Source organism: Coregonus clupeaformis, chromosome 40 (assembly GCF_020615455.1).
Source record: "Coregonus clupeaformis isolate EN_2021a chromosome 40, ASM2061545v1, whole genome shotgun sequence".
Lineage (NCBI taxonomy): Eukaryota > Metazoa > Chordata > Actinopteri > Salmoniformes > Salmonidae > Coregonus > Coregonus clupeaformis.
Genome location: NC_059231.1, coordinates 13,878,924 through 13,896,804, shown reverse-complemented (window position 1 = coordinate 13,896,804; position 17,881 = coordinate 13,878,924). Strand labels below are relative to the sequence as shown.

At 44.0% G+C, this 17,881-nt stretch overlaps 1 protein-coding gene across 2 annotated transcripts; it reads right to left on the bottom strand.

The window, feature by feature from the left end:
• Positions 1-508: 508 nt before the first annotated feature.
• On the bottom strand, positions 509-17,852 carry LOC121555137 (carbamoyl-phosphate synthase [ammonia], mitochondrial-like). Of its 2 annotated transcripts, none has more exons than XM_041868941.2 (5): positions 17,633-17,852; positions 4,166-4,231; positions 2,662-2,757; positions 2,265-2,324; positions 509-1,303 (listed from the first exon to the last, which is right to left on the bottom strand). In XM_041868941.2, the coding sequence occupies exons 1-5, from the start codon at positions 17,645-17,647 to the stop codon at positions 1,253-1,255; spliced, it is 288 nt and encodes a 95-aa protein (XP_041724875.1). In that variant the 5' UTR covers positions 17,648-17,852; the 3' UTR covers positions 509-1,252. The 2 variants fall into 2 exon arrangements, with proteins under 2 accessions (XP_041724875.1, XP_041724874.1); XM_041868940.2 differs by lacking the exon at positions 17,633-17,852 and adding an exon at positions 7,022-7,306.
• Between the last annotated feature and the right edge of the window lie 29 nt (positions 17,853-17,881).

The window sequence follows — 17,881 nt, the reverse complement described above, 5'->3', positions numbered from 1 at the left end:
TGGCAAAAGTAAGTTAAGCCATTGTTTATAGGGAAAATATGAGCAGAAGAGTGAATGTAAACAGGGAAAATACTCACTACCCTCCCCTGTGCCCCCCCAAAAAAACACAGCCCTCTCCTATTTTGGACCACCCCAAAACCCCAGTAAATTTTGATATGTCCCTTAACAGAATGAAATTAACAGAGTTTCTAGCTTGTGAGTGTCGCAATGTGTCACAATCGTCATAATGAGTGGACCAAGGCGCAGCGTGATATGCGTACATCTCTTTAATAGTGTACTTAGCAACACGATACAAATAACAAAATAACAAAACGAAATGTGAAGTCCTCGGTCATACACAAACCTACACAGAACAAGATCCCACGAATCACAAGTGCACAAAAGGCTGCCTAAGTATGGTTCCCAATCAGAGACAACAAGCAACAGCTGATTCTCGTTGCCTCTGATTGAGAACCACCCCGGCCAACATAGAAACACATAACCTAGAACAGAACATAGGAAACGAAACATAGACACTACACCAAGAAACTAACACCCTGGCTCAACATACAAGAGTCCCCAGAGCCAGGGCGTGACACAATGATTCTGTGCACCGAAACAACGTTTTACTCTGGTAGGCTAGAGACAGGTAAATAACCGCATTTATGTCTGGAACAGATTATATGAAAATGCCTATCCATACAAACCACAGGAGGTTGGTGCACCTTCATGGGCAGGATGGGCTCGTAGTAAAGGCTTGTGCAGAATAGGTGGAATGGTATCAAATACCTCAAACACATGGTTTCCATGTTTGATGCCATTCCATTTGTTCCATTCTGTCCATTATTATGAGCCGTCCTTCTGTGATACAAACATTTTCCTACCGAACTGGGCATGAACTATAAACTGTAGCTTACTGCTAACAAAGGAACTAAATAATGATATAGTAATGTGCAGTATAATGTTTGTAGAAAGAAATGTGTCAAAATGCATAACGGAAATACAATGTGCTATTTTAATAGAATGGCAGATTAGACAGTGTGTGCGTTCGTGACGAGTGGGCATAGATCCACTTCCTCACACCGATACTGACTAGATTAAGTAGACGGTTTGCCATTTATATGACCCGGCCTAGCCTGCTTGTCAAAAAGATAAATGTCTAAGAGGCCTGAATGGCATGTCTTGGACACTGTCATGCATAGTATTTTATCCACCTTCCTAGTGGTCTCCTCCAGCTTGTCCTTGTTGGTACACAGTGCTGAGCCAGGTCCAGTCAAGGCTTAGGCAGAATGCAGTGTGACGCTGCCTTCAGGGCATCTACCACCTACAGGAGACAACGTCATTACATTACACTACTAAACTCTGCAATTTATCAGACCTGGGTTTAAATACTATTCAAAATCATTTTTAAATACTTTGGCTGTGCTTGATTGAGCTTGCCAGGCTTACCGGACCAATAGCCAAGTCGTGAAACGGCAAACGCTGCCCATCTGGCACTGCAAATATTTTAAACAGTTTTGAACCCAGGCCTGCACCTTTCACCTATCGATGCTTACAACTGTCTTTCCTCATATCCTTTCCTCCATCCTCTACCCATCTCCTTTTCAAAATGTCAGAGGGATGCAAGGAGGAGATTTGAGGATAGGATTTAAGGAGAGAGGACGCAAGGAAAGAGGGAAGACTTTTGAGATCTACCCCTCATGTGAGGTTGCGAGAGTAACATCAAATCAAAAAGCAGTTGTTGTTGTTGTTGTTATTTATCCAGCAGCCTCACTGTCTTGACAGCGAAGCTGGGAGCGATCTAATCATTGATCTCATTGAGTTTGTCAGCAAACAGCTGTCTGTCCTCAGTAGCCATGATGGACTCTACAGGGGTCCCCAACACCTTTACCCCATACTGCTGCAGTACACTACTCTGGAACAGCTCCACCCCTACACACACACACTGATGCACGCATGCACACACTGACTCACTGACTGACAGACACACATACACACAGGGAAACATGCACACATACAGGGAAAAACATACACACACATTTCAGCAAACAAAAGGGAAAATGTGTGTGTGCGTGTGTGCGTGTGTGCTTGTGTGCATGTGTGTGTGTGTGTGTGTGACACCTCCACCCCCCACCCCATCCCCCAACTGTCCACAGCTGAGAGCAGTATGTCCCCCATAGACAGCAGGATGCCGTTTGGTCATTCAGTCTTAATGACCTACAGTATGTGTCAAACTGAGGCATGACGGGCAGGAAGTAGACAGAGTCAGCCTGTTTAGTACCCACCTCATTGGTCTGGACCGACAATATGTTAGGATTCATCAGGACCTTCCTCACATTCTTCTCCTGGAACACACATACGCAGGGAGGAAAGACACGCACGCAAGGAACACACACACACACACACACAAGGGACGCACATAAATGAAATGCTGATGTTGGTTTTGAATGAAGACATTGTGGAGATTGTCATACACACATAACCTGGTCCCAGATCGTATTCTCTGCTATCATGCCAATAACAGCACAAAAAGGTCTGGGACCATGCTAAAAAAACAAGCCAAATACATTTGAGCCTCCGATTCTTTGTAACTATTTTCTTTGTAAGTTACTTTGTAAGTCACTTTTAGACTACATTGATCTGGTTCAGCCTCTCCTGACTGGCTCTCCCAGGCCCTCTCACCTTCATCACTATGACAGCCTGTGATCCAGAGTAGTCAAACTCCCCAGCCTGACCATTGGACAGACCTCCAGACCCCAGCACCAGTACCTTGGAAACCTGCATCAAGAAAAACACGAGGATAGATTATTAATGCAGTATGAGTACATACATGTTAATATGTTTATGTATTGTATACAGTGCATTCGGAAAGTATTCAGACCCCTTGACTTTTTCCACATTTTGTTACGTTACAGAGTTATTCTAAAATTGATAAAATTATTTTTTCCCCTCATCAATCTACACACAATACCCCATAATTACAAAGCGAAAATAGGATGTTTTTCAGCGGCAGGGACTGGGAGACTAGTCAGGATCGAGGGAAAGATGAATGGAGCAAAGTACAGAGAGTTCCTTGATGAAAACCTGCTCTGGACCTCAGACTGGGGTGAAGGTTCACCTTCCAACAGGACAACAACCCTAAGCACACAGCCAAGACAACGCAGGATGGCTTCGGGACAAGTCTCTGAATGTCCTTGAGTGGCCCAGCCAGAGCCCGGACTTGAACCCGATCGAACATCTCTGTAGAGACCTGAAAATAGCTGTGCAGCAATGCTCCCCATCCAACCTGACAGAGCTTGAGAGGATCTGCAGAGAAGAATGGGAGAAACTCCCCAAATACAATTGTGCCAAGCTTGTAGTGTCATACCCAAGAAGACTCGAGGTAACCTCTGCCAAAGGTGCTTAAACAAAGTACTGAGTAAAGGGTCTTAATACTTATGTAAATGTATATTTCAGTTTTTATTATTTTTATAAATGTACAAAAATAATAAAAACCTGTTTTTGCTTTGTCATTATGGGGTATTGTGTGTAGATTGATGAGAAGAAGAAAAAAACGATTTAATCAATTTTAGAATAAGGCTGTAACGTAACAAAATGTGGAAAATGTCAAGGTGTCTTAATACTTTCCGAATGCTCTGTATATATTGTGTGTGTGTGTGTGTGTGTGTGTGTGTGTGTGTGTGTGTGTGTGTGTGTGTGTGTGTGTGTGTGTGTGTGTGTGTGTGTGTGTGTGTGTGTGTGTGTGTGTGTGTGTGTGTGTGTGTGTGTGTGTGTGTGGACATGTTTAACTATTATTGTGGGGACCAGAAGTAACCACAAGAATAGTAAACAAACAACAATTTGACCAACTGGAGACATTTTGTTGGTCCCCACAAGGTCAAATGCTATTTCCAGGGGGTTTAAGGTTAAGGTTAGAATTAGGTTTAGGGTTAGGGTTAGGAGCTAGGGTTAGGTTTAGGATTAGGGTTAGGGTAAGAGTACGGGTTAGGGTTAGGTTTAGGGTTTGGGAAAATAGGATTTTGAGTGGGACTGAATTGTGTGTCCCAACAAGGTTAGCTGTACAAGACAGTGTGTGTGTGTGTGTGTGTGTGTGTGTGTGTGTGTGTGAAAAATTATTTTTGGCCTTTTATCTTGATGAAGTGGATGATTTTTGACTGGAGTGTTGAACATTTCATTAGTATCTTACCTGAGTTCTGGGTGGGATGGCAGGTTTCTGGGGCATGACTGACACAATGTTGGCCTCCTCCCCCTTCTTTATCAGGGATATGAACGCATCAAATAGGACCAGAAAAAAACAGACAGTGAATGTTAACTATGAATCACAGAAAGGATAGTATTGTCTGGCTTCCGTTGTGGGCTGAGTCCATGCTCTGCAGCAAAGCTGTGGCCTGTCGCTCTCCAGGACCTTGGGATGAACAACACAGCCAGGGAGTTGGGAGGGTGATGGGGAGTAGACCAAAGAAGAGCAATCATTTTTTAAATACATTTAATTCATGCTGCTATCAGTGACTAACCCAGGGTCAGTATTTAGGATACTCTAAAATAACATATTTCAGTTCTTATTTCACACTAAAACCCACAGGGTCATCCTGTAGTCTAAGTTGTATCATCTACGAACCAGACGATATGAGGTGAGGGGTCCATGCTCCTCCAGATCCTCCCCTCACCTTAACCAGCAGTCTGATGATGTTGTGTTTGATGCTCAGCTGGTAGATGCCAGGGTTGTGGGTTCAATTCCCACGGGGGACCAGTACGAGAAAATAAGAAAATGTATGCATTCACTACTGTAAGTTGCTCTGTATAAGAGTGTCTGCTAAATGACTAAAATCTAATGCCAAAATCAACAGCAGCCACTTTGATGGGGTTGCTTTTCCCAAACATTCTGGTCTCCTTGGAACATACAAGGACAAGGAGAGGATATCAGCAACAGCAGTATCACCATCATCAAGTAGCAGTAGTAGTTAGCAGTATCAGAAAACTTTACTATCATGCATTGCATGGTGCATGATGTATATTTCACAGTCAAAAATCTTTGCATTATATATGTTGTTTTACATATCAACATTATAAGCTACCTTCCAACATGTTCCTAGTATCCATGTTCCTTGGCCTGCTTGGTGACATCATCAGGTGGTAGATTAGTAAATAGACCAATAAGAAAGAGAGTTCAAACCCTCCCCATTCAGACCAATCCCAGACAGTCCTAGCACAGTTATTGCTTCAGAAATTGCTCTTCGATAAGAAGCTATTTTTGATTATTTTGGACCATTTACATCGCTTCACTATCTGGGAGTCCGACTGACAAATCTGTGTTTGGCGGATGCCAGGAGAACGCTACCTGCCCCAATGCATAGTGCCAACTGCAAAGTTTGGTGGAGGAGGAGTAATAGTCTGGGGCTGTTTCATGGTTCAGGCTAGGCCCCTTAGTTCCAGTGAAGGGAAATCTTAACGCTACAGCATACAATGACGTTCTAGATGATTCTGTGCTTCCAACTTTGTGGCAACAGTTTTGGGAAGGCCCTTTCCTGTTTCAGCATGACAATGCCCCTGTGCACAAAGCGAGGTCCATACAGAAATGGTTTGTCGAGATCGGAGTGGAAGAACTTGACTGGCCTGCAAAGAGCCCTGACCTCAACCCCATCGAATACCTTTGGGATGAATAGGAATGCCAACTGCGAGCCAGGCCTAATCGCCCAACATCGGTACCCGACCTCACTAATGCTCTTGTGGCCGAATGGAAGCAAGTCCCCGCAGTAATGTTCCAACATCTAGTGGAAAGCCTTCCCAGAAGAGTGGAGGCTGTTATAGCAGCAAAGGGGGGACCAACTCCATATTAATGCCCATGATTTTGGAATGAGATGTTTGACAAGCAGGTGTCCACATACCTTTGGTCATGTAGTTTAAGTCAAATGAGCCATATATAATATAATTTAATCACTGCCTTGGTACTTTGACAAAAATTGCTTCTTTTTTTTCTCCACCAACCTTTGGCCATTTCTCAATAGCCCCCAGCTCCTGTCTGACAATGGAGAGCCACCATCCATAACCACTGGCCTAAAGCAGGTGGGCTTGTCAGCCAGCCAGTCAGTCAGTCAGCTAGTTAGTCAGTCAGCCAGCCAGTCAGCCAATCAGCCAGCCAGCCAGTTAGTCAGCCAGCCAGTCAGCCAGTCAATCAGTCAGCCAGCCAGCCAGCCAGCCAGTTAGTCAATCAGTCAGTCAGTCACTAGAGAATGCTGCCTCTGCCTGCCACTGCTGGGTTCAGCAGTCGCTCTCTCTCTTTCGCTGTGTGTGTTTGTGTGTGTGATATGTGTGTGTGTGTGTGTGCGTGCGTGCGAGTGTGTGTGTGTTTGTGTGTGTGAGAGAGAGAGAGAGAGAGAGAGAGAGAGAGAGAGAGAGAGAGAGAGAGAGAGAGAGAGAGAGAGAGAGAGAGAGAGAGAGAGAGAGAGAGAGAGAGAGAGAGAGAGAGAGAGAGAGAGAGAGAGAGAGAGAGAGAGAGAGAGAGAGAGAGAGAGAGAGAGAGAGAGAGAGAGAGAGAGAGAGAGAGAGAGAGACCAGCTGAACAGGCAGGGCGTGAGTAATGCGACCTGGCTGGTGCAAGTCAGCAAAGAGAGACGGGGGGGATAGGGTGCCACCATGCCTCCATAAAAATGCATTGCGTGCCACCATAAACTCCACACAGTCCAGTTACACAGTACACAACCACACAGTACAATATACCCTCCAGCCCCACATTCCAACCGTCCATCCAACCCCTCCTCTCCAGCTGTACAGACAGCCCCCCTGAGCCCCCATACCTCCTGAAACATCTCCACACCGTTAATAATAATAATAATAATAATAATAATAATAATATGCAATTTAGCAGACGCTTTTATCCAAAGCGACTTAAGTCATGTGCGCATACATTTTTACGTATTAATCATTTTATAATTCAACCCTAAGGCGTGCAGAGACCCTTGGAATAATAGGACCGGCTCTGTTGACCCTGTTTCTCCTTGCTAGCCATATGGCCAAACAAAAAGTTAAACAAAACACATATTACCCTTTCACTTCTTGAATACCTCGGCCCCATCACAAACATCCCCACAGAGAAGACCACCCCCAACCTCACACACAGCGAGTCCAAAAGCGACAGTAACGCCACTGATCCCCTTCACTTCCGTTACACTCCTGATGTGTCTAACCTTGACACTGAGGGTGCACAGCGCCTTACCCCCCACCTCTTCAAACTCCCCCAGGCTCGGAGTGTTAAAAGTCAGTCCTGCCAATCCCCAGTCTCTGCTGTCACTTGCAATGGCGGAAACAGTGTTGGCCCATCCCCCCGAGGCTGCTCGAGCACCCCTCCTCACTGGCTCAGGCAGCACCTCATGGACCTACCCCATGACTCTCTCCAGCAGCCTAAGAGACATTAGTCCCGCCTTCTGTGCTAACTCTTGGGGGGTTTTCCACACCCCATCCCCTGCAGCCGTAGGTCAGCTTGTCTCTTGATGCCTGCTTGTGGAAGATGTGCTCCTCCCATGCCTACGGCCCAGGCGCCACACACCCCTCTCATGTGGGCCTCAGCAACTGCCAGGCCCTCAGTACTGCAGCGTAGAAATCAGACACCCCTACTGTGTTCAGAGAGAGAGAGAGCTGCACTTCCTGACCTCCCGCCAAATGTATGACCATCTTAGAGACACATATATCCCTCAGATTACACAGACCCACAAAGAATTCGAAAACAAATCCAATTTTGATAAACTCCCATACCTACTGGGTGAAATACCACAGTGTGCAATCACAGCAGCAAGATTTGTGACCTGTTGCCACAAGAAAAGGGCAACCAGTGAAGAACAAACACCATTGTAAATACAACCAATATTTATGTTTATTTATTTTCCCTTTTGTACTTTATCTATTTGCACATCGTTACAACATTTGAAATGTTTCTATTATTTTGGAACTTGTGTGAGTGTAATATTTACTGTTCACTTTTATTGTTTATTGATTTCACTTGCTTTGGCAATGTAAACATATGTTTCCCATGCCAATAAAGCCCTTTGAAATTAATTTAAATTGAATTGAGAGAGAGCGAGAGAGAGAGAGAGAGCGAGAGAGAGAGAGAGAGAGAGAGAGAGAGAGAGAGAGAGAGAGAGAGAGAGAGAGAGAGAGAGAAAGGGAGAGGGAGAGGGAGAGAAAGAGAGACATAGAGAGAGGGAGGGAGAGAAAGAGAGGAGAGGAGAGCAAGCAAGACAGAGAAAGAGAAAAGTGAGAGAGAGAGAAAGACAGAGAGGGGGAGGTAGAGAGGCAGAAATGGAGAAAGCGAGAGACAGAGAGAAAGAAAGAAAAAGGGAGAGACACTCAGGACAATGAGTGGTCAGTGACCTTCAGTGTAATCCAGATCACCTGACCTGTGACCCTTAGCTAGACCTCATGATGATGAGAAACAAGTTCCAAAGTTCCGGAATTCCAATTCCAGATTCCAAAGTTGCTCCCTCCTCCAATCATTCAGATCCACTCCAAAAGACCGATAACGAACATTCAAATTAAATCTGAGCGACTCACCTATAAAATCCTCCATGTTTTTCTCTCACACCTACTTTGAGTGAATAAAAGAGGACTAAGAAAGATTTCATTCACCACTACTATTTGGTATTAGATAATAAATACATCTCAATACACTCATTTTACATTTTAGTCATTTAGCAGACGCTCTTATCCAGAGCGACTTACAGTTAATGAGTGCATAATTGTTTTTTTTCATACTGGTCCCCCGTGGGAAACGAACCCACAACCACAGTGAGCACAGTGTACTGTACAGAGAAGGTCCAAACTAAGAGGCCAATGATTTAGATGCCAGCTTGTCACTATGTCAGATGTGCACATGGACCTCCCATTCATACTCTCACATATGTAAGAAGACTGTATGTTATATCATACATACAGTATGACCGTAAGTTTTGTGTAAGAGCTCTATTCAATCTGTAAGCGTTACAGATTCTGCGTTACAGATTTTAAAGTAATTTCCAATTGAGCCGACATATGCAGTGTTTACAGTGAATGTTGTCTCCGCTAAAGCAGGAACATAGCCTTTAAATTTCAATCAAAGCTGAACTTCTGCGATGCAGATTGAATAGAGTCCTAAATTATGATACATGTACAGTATGCATATAAAAACGTATTTCTGATAATAAAAGTTTATGTTGAATAAACCTTCATCTACATGTTGAATTAACATTATGTTTTACTATCTTGAGACAATACTAAACCATCGCAAAACATTCATAAATCTAGTGTGTCGTCTATAATTTCTCCAACACCAGAGAAGGCTGTGCTGACAGTGCTTGCAAATCTGGCAACGAGGATCAAGCCTAACCTGGTTTATTTGCAGTCACTCAAGCATGACAGACGTCTGAAATCTGTAACTTCAGCTTGCAGACAATGTGAAGGGGCCTCCAATAAGACACTGGACCCTCATTAGGGAGGCCAACCAATCAACACATGGGGATCAGTCCGTTGCTAAGAGTTGCTAATCACAGCTAGGTTGTGCCCCAAATGGCACCTTATTCCCTACATAGTGCACTACTTTTGACCAGTGCACTATATATGGGCCCTGTTCAAAAGTAGTGCACTTTGTAGGGAATAGGATACCATTTGGGACACAAGTCACCTGGGATAGGATAAAGTAATCCTTCTAACCCCCCCCCCCCCAAAAAAAAAGTGGTTATCCCACTGGCTATAAGGTGAATGCACCAATTTGTAAGTCGCTCTGGATAAGAGCGTCTGCTAAATGACGTAAATGTAAATGTAAGTCCAACAATAAATAAAGGCTGTATGAATTTCAGCTCTCAGCCTTCTCATGTTCTCCATTCAATCACTAAGCAATTTTCCATCTTATGAGCGGCATTATGGCTAGCCTTGCATCTGCTGCTAGAGAATGGTTGCGTCCCAAATAGCACCCTATTCCCTATGTAGTGCACTACTTTTGGTCAAAACCCTGGTCAAAATATGCCATTTGGGATGCAGAGAAGTGATACAGACGGGGGGTACAGCGACAGTGCTTCTCTGAGAATAGTAACAGCAACAGGGACCCACCAGAGAGAAGAGAACAGAGGCTTCATTAGCCTATGGTATGTTCTGGTATGTTCTGCTCTCCTCTCAATAAGCTCTTTAACCCCTTCTATCCCCGTCTTCCTCCCTCATTGACCTTTTTGCTGCTGGGTTAGGCTGAAATCATACAAACTCAGAGATAGGACATTTCGCCAATAGACAAAACAGCAGGTATTAAAGTATAATACACAATAAAAGTTAAAGTTTCACAGAACTTTTCTATGAACTTTACACATTTCCACAATGTTCATATCTGGTGTGGGAAAGTGCGTAACTTTGACTTCTCTAAGGTGCTGAAACCATCTGATACACAGCACTAGATGGCAGCACTGAGGTTAGGCCTGTTGTCTGCGAGGGTTGGTTTGACTGCACCACAACAGGTGAGACCAGCGCAAAAGCAGGCAGCATCCTGTAAATATCCCTGATGCAGTAATAAATAAATAAAAACATTGAATAATGAGGTAAGCTTTATGCTACATATTTTTGAGTGTGAACACATTACACCTCTTTGAGCATCCTGTAAAGATCCAGTGTGACTTTAACATGACTGAAATAAGGTACTCAACATTCTAATGTCACACTGTTGGGCCTAGTTGTACTTACATAGGTCCTCTGTAGCTCAGCTGGTAGAGCACGGCGCTTGTAACGCCAAGGTAGTGGGTTCGATCCCCGGGACCACCCATACACAAAAATGTATGCACGCATGACTGTAAGTCGCTTTGGATAAAAGCGTCTGCTAAATGGCATATTATTATTTATTATTATTACATACTTGTTGCAATAGTTTATCAATGTATCCAGCAACTGATACATGCTCCTCTTGATTTATTTTCATTGTTTGTTTTTCATGAGTGTTAAGGCTCTAGAAAAGAAAATGAAGAGAATATTATTTGATTGGACGGAGAGCCTCTCTTATCTTCAAACTTGTGACTGTGTATGTAAGCCCCACGAAAAACAACACAGGATTTCCGTTAAAGTCTGAGTTTTACATGAAGTCAGAGTTGTACATGAGCCAACGTCAAGTTAGGACCCAGCCCTGTCTGGTGACTGGAGGACAATGTCATGAGAAGCATCTCGAGGGCATCCTTTATACCCAAAGGAACTCAGTTCATTCTTGGAGTGAAAGATAATAAAGTCCCTTGTGGTGGTGGAGGATCTCCCTCCCTCCGACCATCCCTCCATCCCTCCATCCCTCCATCCCTCAGCTTAGTGTCAGGTTACCGCTGTCCCCCCTGTCTTATGGTCTCTCTCTCTCTCTGTCACTCTCTCTCTCTCTCTCTCTCTCTCTCTCTCTCTCTCTCTCTCTCTCTCTCTCTCTCTCTCTCTCTCTCTCTCTCTCTCTCTCTCTCTCTCTCTCTCTCTCTCTCTCTCTCTCTCTCTCAGTCACAGGACAGAGCAGTGCTTTGTTTAGCTTGACCCTGTCTAATCCCTGTCTGGCCAGTGTGAGTGACTGTCAAAGTGAGCCACCAGCCCACCAACTCTACAGTGGGCCAGAGAGACTGCATCATTCATCCCCCTTAAGGAGTCATGCCCCCTCTCTTAGAAATCCCAAGAAACTTCACACCTCTCCGCAGTGCCCTATAAATAGGTCCCATCTGTCCCCTAGGCTCATTTACAGCCTCATTCCTTTTGGAGCATTGCATGGCTTGGGGATGGGGGTTGGGGGTTGATGGGGGACATGGAAGGAGGTGGGGGTAGGGGGGGGAGAACAGCACCAGAGTCCAAAAGCAATACAGCAATGCGCCCACCACCCACCACCCACCACGGAGCCAGAGTCCAAAAGCAATACAGCAATACGCCCACCACTCACCACCCACCACTGACCACCCAGCGAAACAGAGACCTGGGCATTCTAGTCTCTTTTCACAGCACTGTATCTCTGCAGCACCCTGAGTCTGATGAAAGAGACTACAGGCATTCTAGCCCCCAACCAACAACCCTAAACAACCCCTTCTCTGCTTTCCTAAAGGGGGGACACACTAGAGAGCCTGACCTGAACTTCCCTCTCAGACTTCCTTTTAAGTGTTCACCCTACTACTCGTGGTCTGAAACCCTATCCACCTTTTATTGTCCCTCAGCTGTTTACCAAAAGAAGGGGCAAATTAACAAATTAACCGCTTTGTTGTCTTTTTAATTCCAGATTGCCCCTTTAAGGTCTCTGCGGGCTATACTACCTGCCTGAAGTAACCAACAGACAATAGGCTTTTGTGTATTGTGTATTGTGTATTTTCTGACAGATGTCAAGGTAGGTATTTTGTGTGCCTTGTAACAGATCACTTATGTCTCTATTCAGGCTTAAAGATGTCAATAGCAGCGTGTAATCAAGAAAGCTCAGTGTATTGACAGATAGTGTGCTCAAAAGAGCAGCCAAGTTGCTGCCAATTAAATGATTGTTTAGTTATGGGATTGCAGAGAATGACAAACAAACTCTTTCTTTGGGTTGGGATGACAGGGATACGTGACTTAGTCTGTCGGTGTTAAGTTGCGAAGTTTATAGAGTGGACGTGGGCTTTGCCAAGCGGTAGTCAGTCCTTCAGATTAAACCTGCATTGTTGACTCGTGGAGGGGGGATAATTCCTCATTTCCAGACAGTGCTAGGGTTCTTTTCACCTGTTTTCTTTCTTCATCTTACTCAAATAACTTAGACTTATCGTTCGTAAGAAAAACATCCGCCCAATACTGCTTTAGCAAAGGTTTTTGCGTCTGGGTTCCAATTCTCTACACTTTATCCAGAAGTGTGCACTCGTTCACTCCTCATCATGCATTTAAAATCAGTGGATTGCTTCAAGCATGGCTGGAATGAGTTTCCACCACACTCCTTATACCAGTCCACTCCTTTTAAACACATGAGCGTGAGTGTACAAGTACACACTTTGGGAGAAGAGTAGAGAATCGTAACGCTGCCTGGGATTTGGATTAAGAAGCTACGTGTTGACTTCGTAACCTTCAAAGGTGCTCCTGCTGTTTCCTGCTTCCTCTCTCGTACTCTGAGGAGGCTCCAGGCCAGAATCATATTCATTATGGCATGCAATGGAAAATGTTTTTCAAACATTTTGCAACTAAAATATAAAAACTAAAAATGTTTATTGGACAATTGGTCCAAGTAGTCACTCCCTATTACAGTCAATTTTCTTCTGTTTGCTGCCTAATGAATCGGAACCTGATTCCTCTCTCCCACTGTGGGAAGGATCCACTCTCTCCTCAGTCCTCTCAGAGTCCTTGGCTCCAAGGCCTTGGGGTTGAATTTGATCCCAAGGTGTGCGTCACCCCAGCGTACAGCAAGGGAGAGGAACAGAGCCCACTTGCCCTTTACTGTACATAGGTACAGAGTAAATCACCACACCCCTTTGGACAACTGACCTCACGTCTTCAGTATGGCTGCCAAGAAGGAGGAAGAAGGAGGAGGAGTCAACGCTGCTTATAAATATGTATCTAAAATAATCCATGTTTACTACTTATAAGATGTTTATTGATGATTTACTCCAGCCAATGTGATATTTATTTACAGCTTCTTGATTCTTAGAAGGTATTACATATTAGTAGTTAACTTCCTAACAGATGGTAAGCTCATTTTGTATTATTTTCAGGTCTTTAAAAAAAGACATAAGTCAATTCAGTCTGAGCAACAATCATAAAAAACCACCTCAGTCCACAGAATACAATTAAAAGTCTGGGAGGCTCTAGTCTCCATGCCCCCATTTTAGGTATGCACTGATTTGTTGTTTCTACTCCACCCATAATAACAAAATAGCAGGTGTTCCTCACTATAGTTTTGGTGTTTAATTACGACTGTTTATTTTTAAACCCATTCAACTTTAGTGGACAATTCCACAGCTGAAGGAGAGACAACCAGGGCTACCAAGCCATTCAACCTGCTGTTCCCCTTGTGTCCTCTCATAACAGGCTGGTGTTAGCTACTCTACCTGATGTATTACTGTCAGGGTTGGGGTCAGTTCCATTTCAATTCAGTCAATTCACGAAGTAAATTCCAATTCCAATGTTTTCCCATATAATTTGAGATGTCTGTTTCCTGAATTGACTGAATAGAAATGGAATTGACTGACCTCAACCCTGGTTGCTGTAAACCTGAAGCGGGTGGGCAGTGAGCTGAGGGCGGAGGGTGGAGGTATTTCTCTGGTCGCGTCTTTATGAGGCCCTTGTCAGAGGTGGGAGTGGGGGGTGGAGTTAGTGCCATGGTCGGCCTCTTGAGACCGATATAGACAAGAGGAAGGAGCTAGAATTTGCTCTGTTGGCCCTGCCTGGTTACTGGCATCGGCAGCTGAGGCTCAGGCCCCCTTGATCTCCCATCTCCTACTCCCAATACCTCACACATCCCCCAGACATGGAGGATACCCAAGACTCAGTGGTCACCATAAAGATAGATAGAGGACTCATCTCTGGATAAGAGCGTCTGCTAAATGACTAAAATGTAAATGAAATGTAAATCTATATATCTGTGCCATTTTAGCATCTGTGATAGCAAGGGCAGCGCCATTGAGGCTATCTCCATTTTTAAGTAGTCAATTTTCTTCTTCACAATTGGCTACTGCCTCCTGATGACCCAGTTGGACATGAGGGATCAGCCAATGAAGTTGGAAGTCCCACCCAGTTGACTACATTAAAAATGGTGGACACCCTCAATGGCGCTGCCCATGCTAAAATTGCCTTTTGGCCACTAGAGGCTTCTATCATTCTCTATGGTGGTCACTCACTCTGACCCCCACACTGGCCTCGCCACCCCATGTGGGGTCATTCAAAGAGAGCTCTAGTCTTGGGTGACTATGGCCCTGGTCAAAAGCAGTGCACTATATACAGGTGCCATTTGGGATGCATCCCTAGTCTTGGTTCTGGGTTCCAAGATTACTACCCCGGTCCACTCTCCTAACTTTCAACACCAGAGCACAGATCAGTGAGGTGGATCATCACTCCATTCACAGCCAGTTAAAATGTATTGATGAAACCTTCTTTCAGTGCAGTAAGAGAGTCTCTGAAAAATGTATTACTCAATCTGAATGAGAAGAGGTACAGAGATGATGTTGGGTTGAAATAGAGGGATGTTTTCATGAATCAGACACTATGACTATTTGTTTTGAATCTACTGTGTGCAGGGCCCCCCTCTTAACGGTGGAGAGAAATATTTAAGTTTTAAAGTTAATTTCCTGCAATTTGTTCTGCAATTCAACACATTTTGCCATGGGGCAGAGATAAATGTTTGCAGTTTTACAGCTAATTTCTTGCATTTCTATCCATTTTGCCATGGAGTTGAGAGACATTTTTGCAGTTTTAAAGGGAATTTCCTGAAATTCTATACATTTTGTATTGACTTATGTCATGTTAATATGATATCTGAGTGAGAATTATTAACAAAATCAATGGGGGCACCCTGGAGGTCAGGGCCACTGGGCACGTGCCCTGCTTGACCGGTTGGTATTCGGCCATGATTACTACAAGTTTAGATAGCTGCAGGGCTATGCACAGACCTTTCAGGGGGCAGGTGCTCAAAATGAAAAAAGTATTCTTACATAATTAATCTCTAAATTCATAACATGGCATATGCCTCTGTAGTGAAAATCTTATTTTTGTTGTTGTTGCATAGGCCTATTTATTTCTGCAACAACACACTCACTCATCATCACAAATTGTAAGCAAACTAGTTACAGTGTCTCTTGAAGACATGATAGACATCGGGAAAAGAGGGTGGGCTATCAGCTGATCATTGATGTTGATGATGTAAATCTTCTAGTTAGCTAGCTCCATTTGTTTTGTTGATTGTGATTTACCGCTCTCTGTCTCTCTGCTGCATGTATCAGCCAACCAGACCCAATATTGATGATGATGTAGGCTAAATCAAGTGTTATCAAGTGTTAATCAAGTGTTTATCAAATGTTATGCTGCTGTGGCAGTACTGTTGATATTTAAACTAGGTAGCTAGCCACACACACTCGACTGGTGACCACATCTCTCAAGCCGGGCAGACTGGGAAAAAGGTTCAACCGGGCTAGTGCGAGCTTACAGGGCAGATCAACAGGCGCAACCATTGGACGGGTTGGGGGGTGGCGAACTTGAAAATGAGTTGCGGGCGGTGGGTTCCGAACAACAATGACGAAAAATGTCTGCAAATAAAATATTTTTGGGGAAATTATACCACCACCCAAACGGGCACTTTGGAGACTGGAAGGGCAAAGGGGCATGTGGTCTGTACAGGTAGAGCCCTATCTGTGTACGTGCCTAGATAGTTAATTGTTCGCTGACGTGGCTAATTGAGTGACTGACATAACAAGAGAAAAACTGCTGATGCACAACCACATTTTGAAATTGCACCCCCCCCCGTCCGTGTGTGTGTGTGTGTGTGTGTGTGTGTGTTTGTCTTCAAAGATTAACAAATAGTCTATGATAAAGATAAAGGACACAGTTTATGAAGTCCATACTTAGTCCATACAAACATACTACCATAACTGTCGGAAATCTAAATTTGCACATACTGGTAGCTTACTTGTATAACCCACTCCCCCATTCCACCCCTCATCCCCTCAGGTCAACAGCAGGAAGTGTCATGCCACTGTCATTAGGCCTACTACAAATAGAAACTGTTCCAAAAAAAAAAGAAGAAAAAAAGAAAAGATCTTCAAGTGATTTCTACAAAGTAGAGTGAACGCCTTCACATGATCATTTCAACAACCCATGGATCTCGACTGAGTGACGATCTGATTTCACTGTCATTCATCATAGAGAGATACAGTATAAGATGTCACCCACTGTGCGATAGTATGTCTGTGTGTGCGTGTTTCTGTGCGTGCTGAGAGAGAGAGGGTTTTGTCTAGAAGGTTTACAGTTTTTGTCAAAATTGTAGCAGGTTTAGGAGAACTTATGCAGCAGGTTAGGATAATTAACGTAGTGATTTAGGATAATTAGTTTAAGGTTAGGAAAAGGGTTAGGGTTAGCTAAAATGCACACACAAAAAATTACTTTTGATGTCAATTTGACAAAAGCTGTATCCCATCTAGACATGACTGAGAGAGAGAGCAACTGGGTATTTAAATTTTAGTCATTTAGCAGACGCTCTTATCCAGAGCGACTTACAGGAGCAATTAGTGTTAAGTGCCTTGCTCAAGGGCACATCGACAGATTTTTCACCTAGTCGGCTCGGGGATTAGAACGAGCGAACTTTCAGTTACTGGCACAACGCTCTTAACCACTAAGCTACCTGCCGCCCAAACATTTACATTCCGGTTTTACATTTTGAAGTCATGAAAGTAGCCTAGCATAGGCTACACTAGAAGTCATAACATAACCTGGGCATTGACATCAGAAATAGACCAAATTTGAAGCAGTCGTATTTCTGAGATCTGTTATTCTCTACTTCTTATATTATATCCTATTATATATCACTGCATGCAGCTAACCCACATTTGACTAGAAGAATAGAAAGCTTAGGCTACATTTTCTGAATATTGAAAACGGAACTGTCTCACGGCCACTGATAGCCCCATAGATAAACTTCTTCATATCGAGAGTAAAGGGGAAAGATGATGCGCGATGTTGTGTCGTCACACTCAACACTCACAGAAGACTGATGCATTCCTTGGCTCAGCCGAAATAAAACAGTGAAAGTAGAAATCAGGCTACCGTTACCGGGCGGCTGCCCGTTTTGCTACCGGGTGACCCCGGACGACCTCAATCACCGTTTCCCATGTTTAAAAATTGTTCACAGCTGGCGCTGTTTTAAATAAACATATTCTGACGCTCAGCCCCGGCCGCGACTTAGATGGGGAGTCCCTATATTCCATGTATAGAACAGCACCCCACCCATCTC

Bases quoted from the DNA above. Each gene is read 5' to 3' on its own strand.
- LOC121555137 (XM_041868940.2), bottom strand. From the start codon at position 7,060: ATGTTTGTGATGGGGCCGAGGTATTCAAGAAGTGAAAGG. The intron at 4,232-7,021 runs GTAATATGTGTT...TCCCTGATAAAG, and splicing joins GGTATTCAAGAAGTGAAAGG to AAGGGGGAGGAGGCCAACAT. The intron at 2,325-2,661 runs GTGAGAGGGCCT...TGTGTGTTCCAG, and splicing joins AGGCTGTCATAGTGATGAAG to GAGAAGAATGTGAGGAAGGT.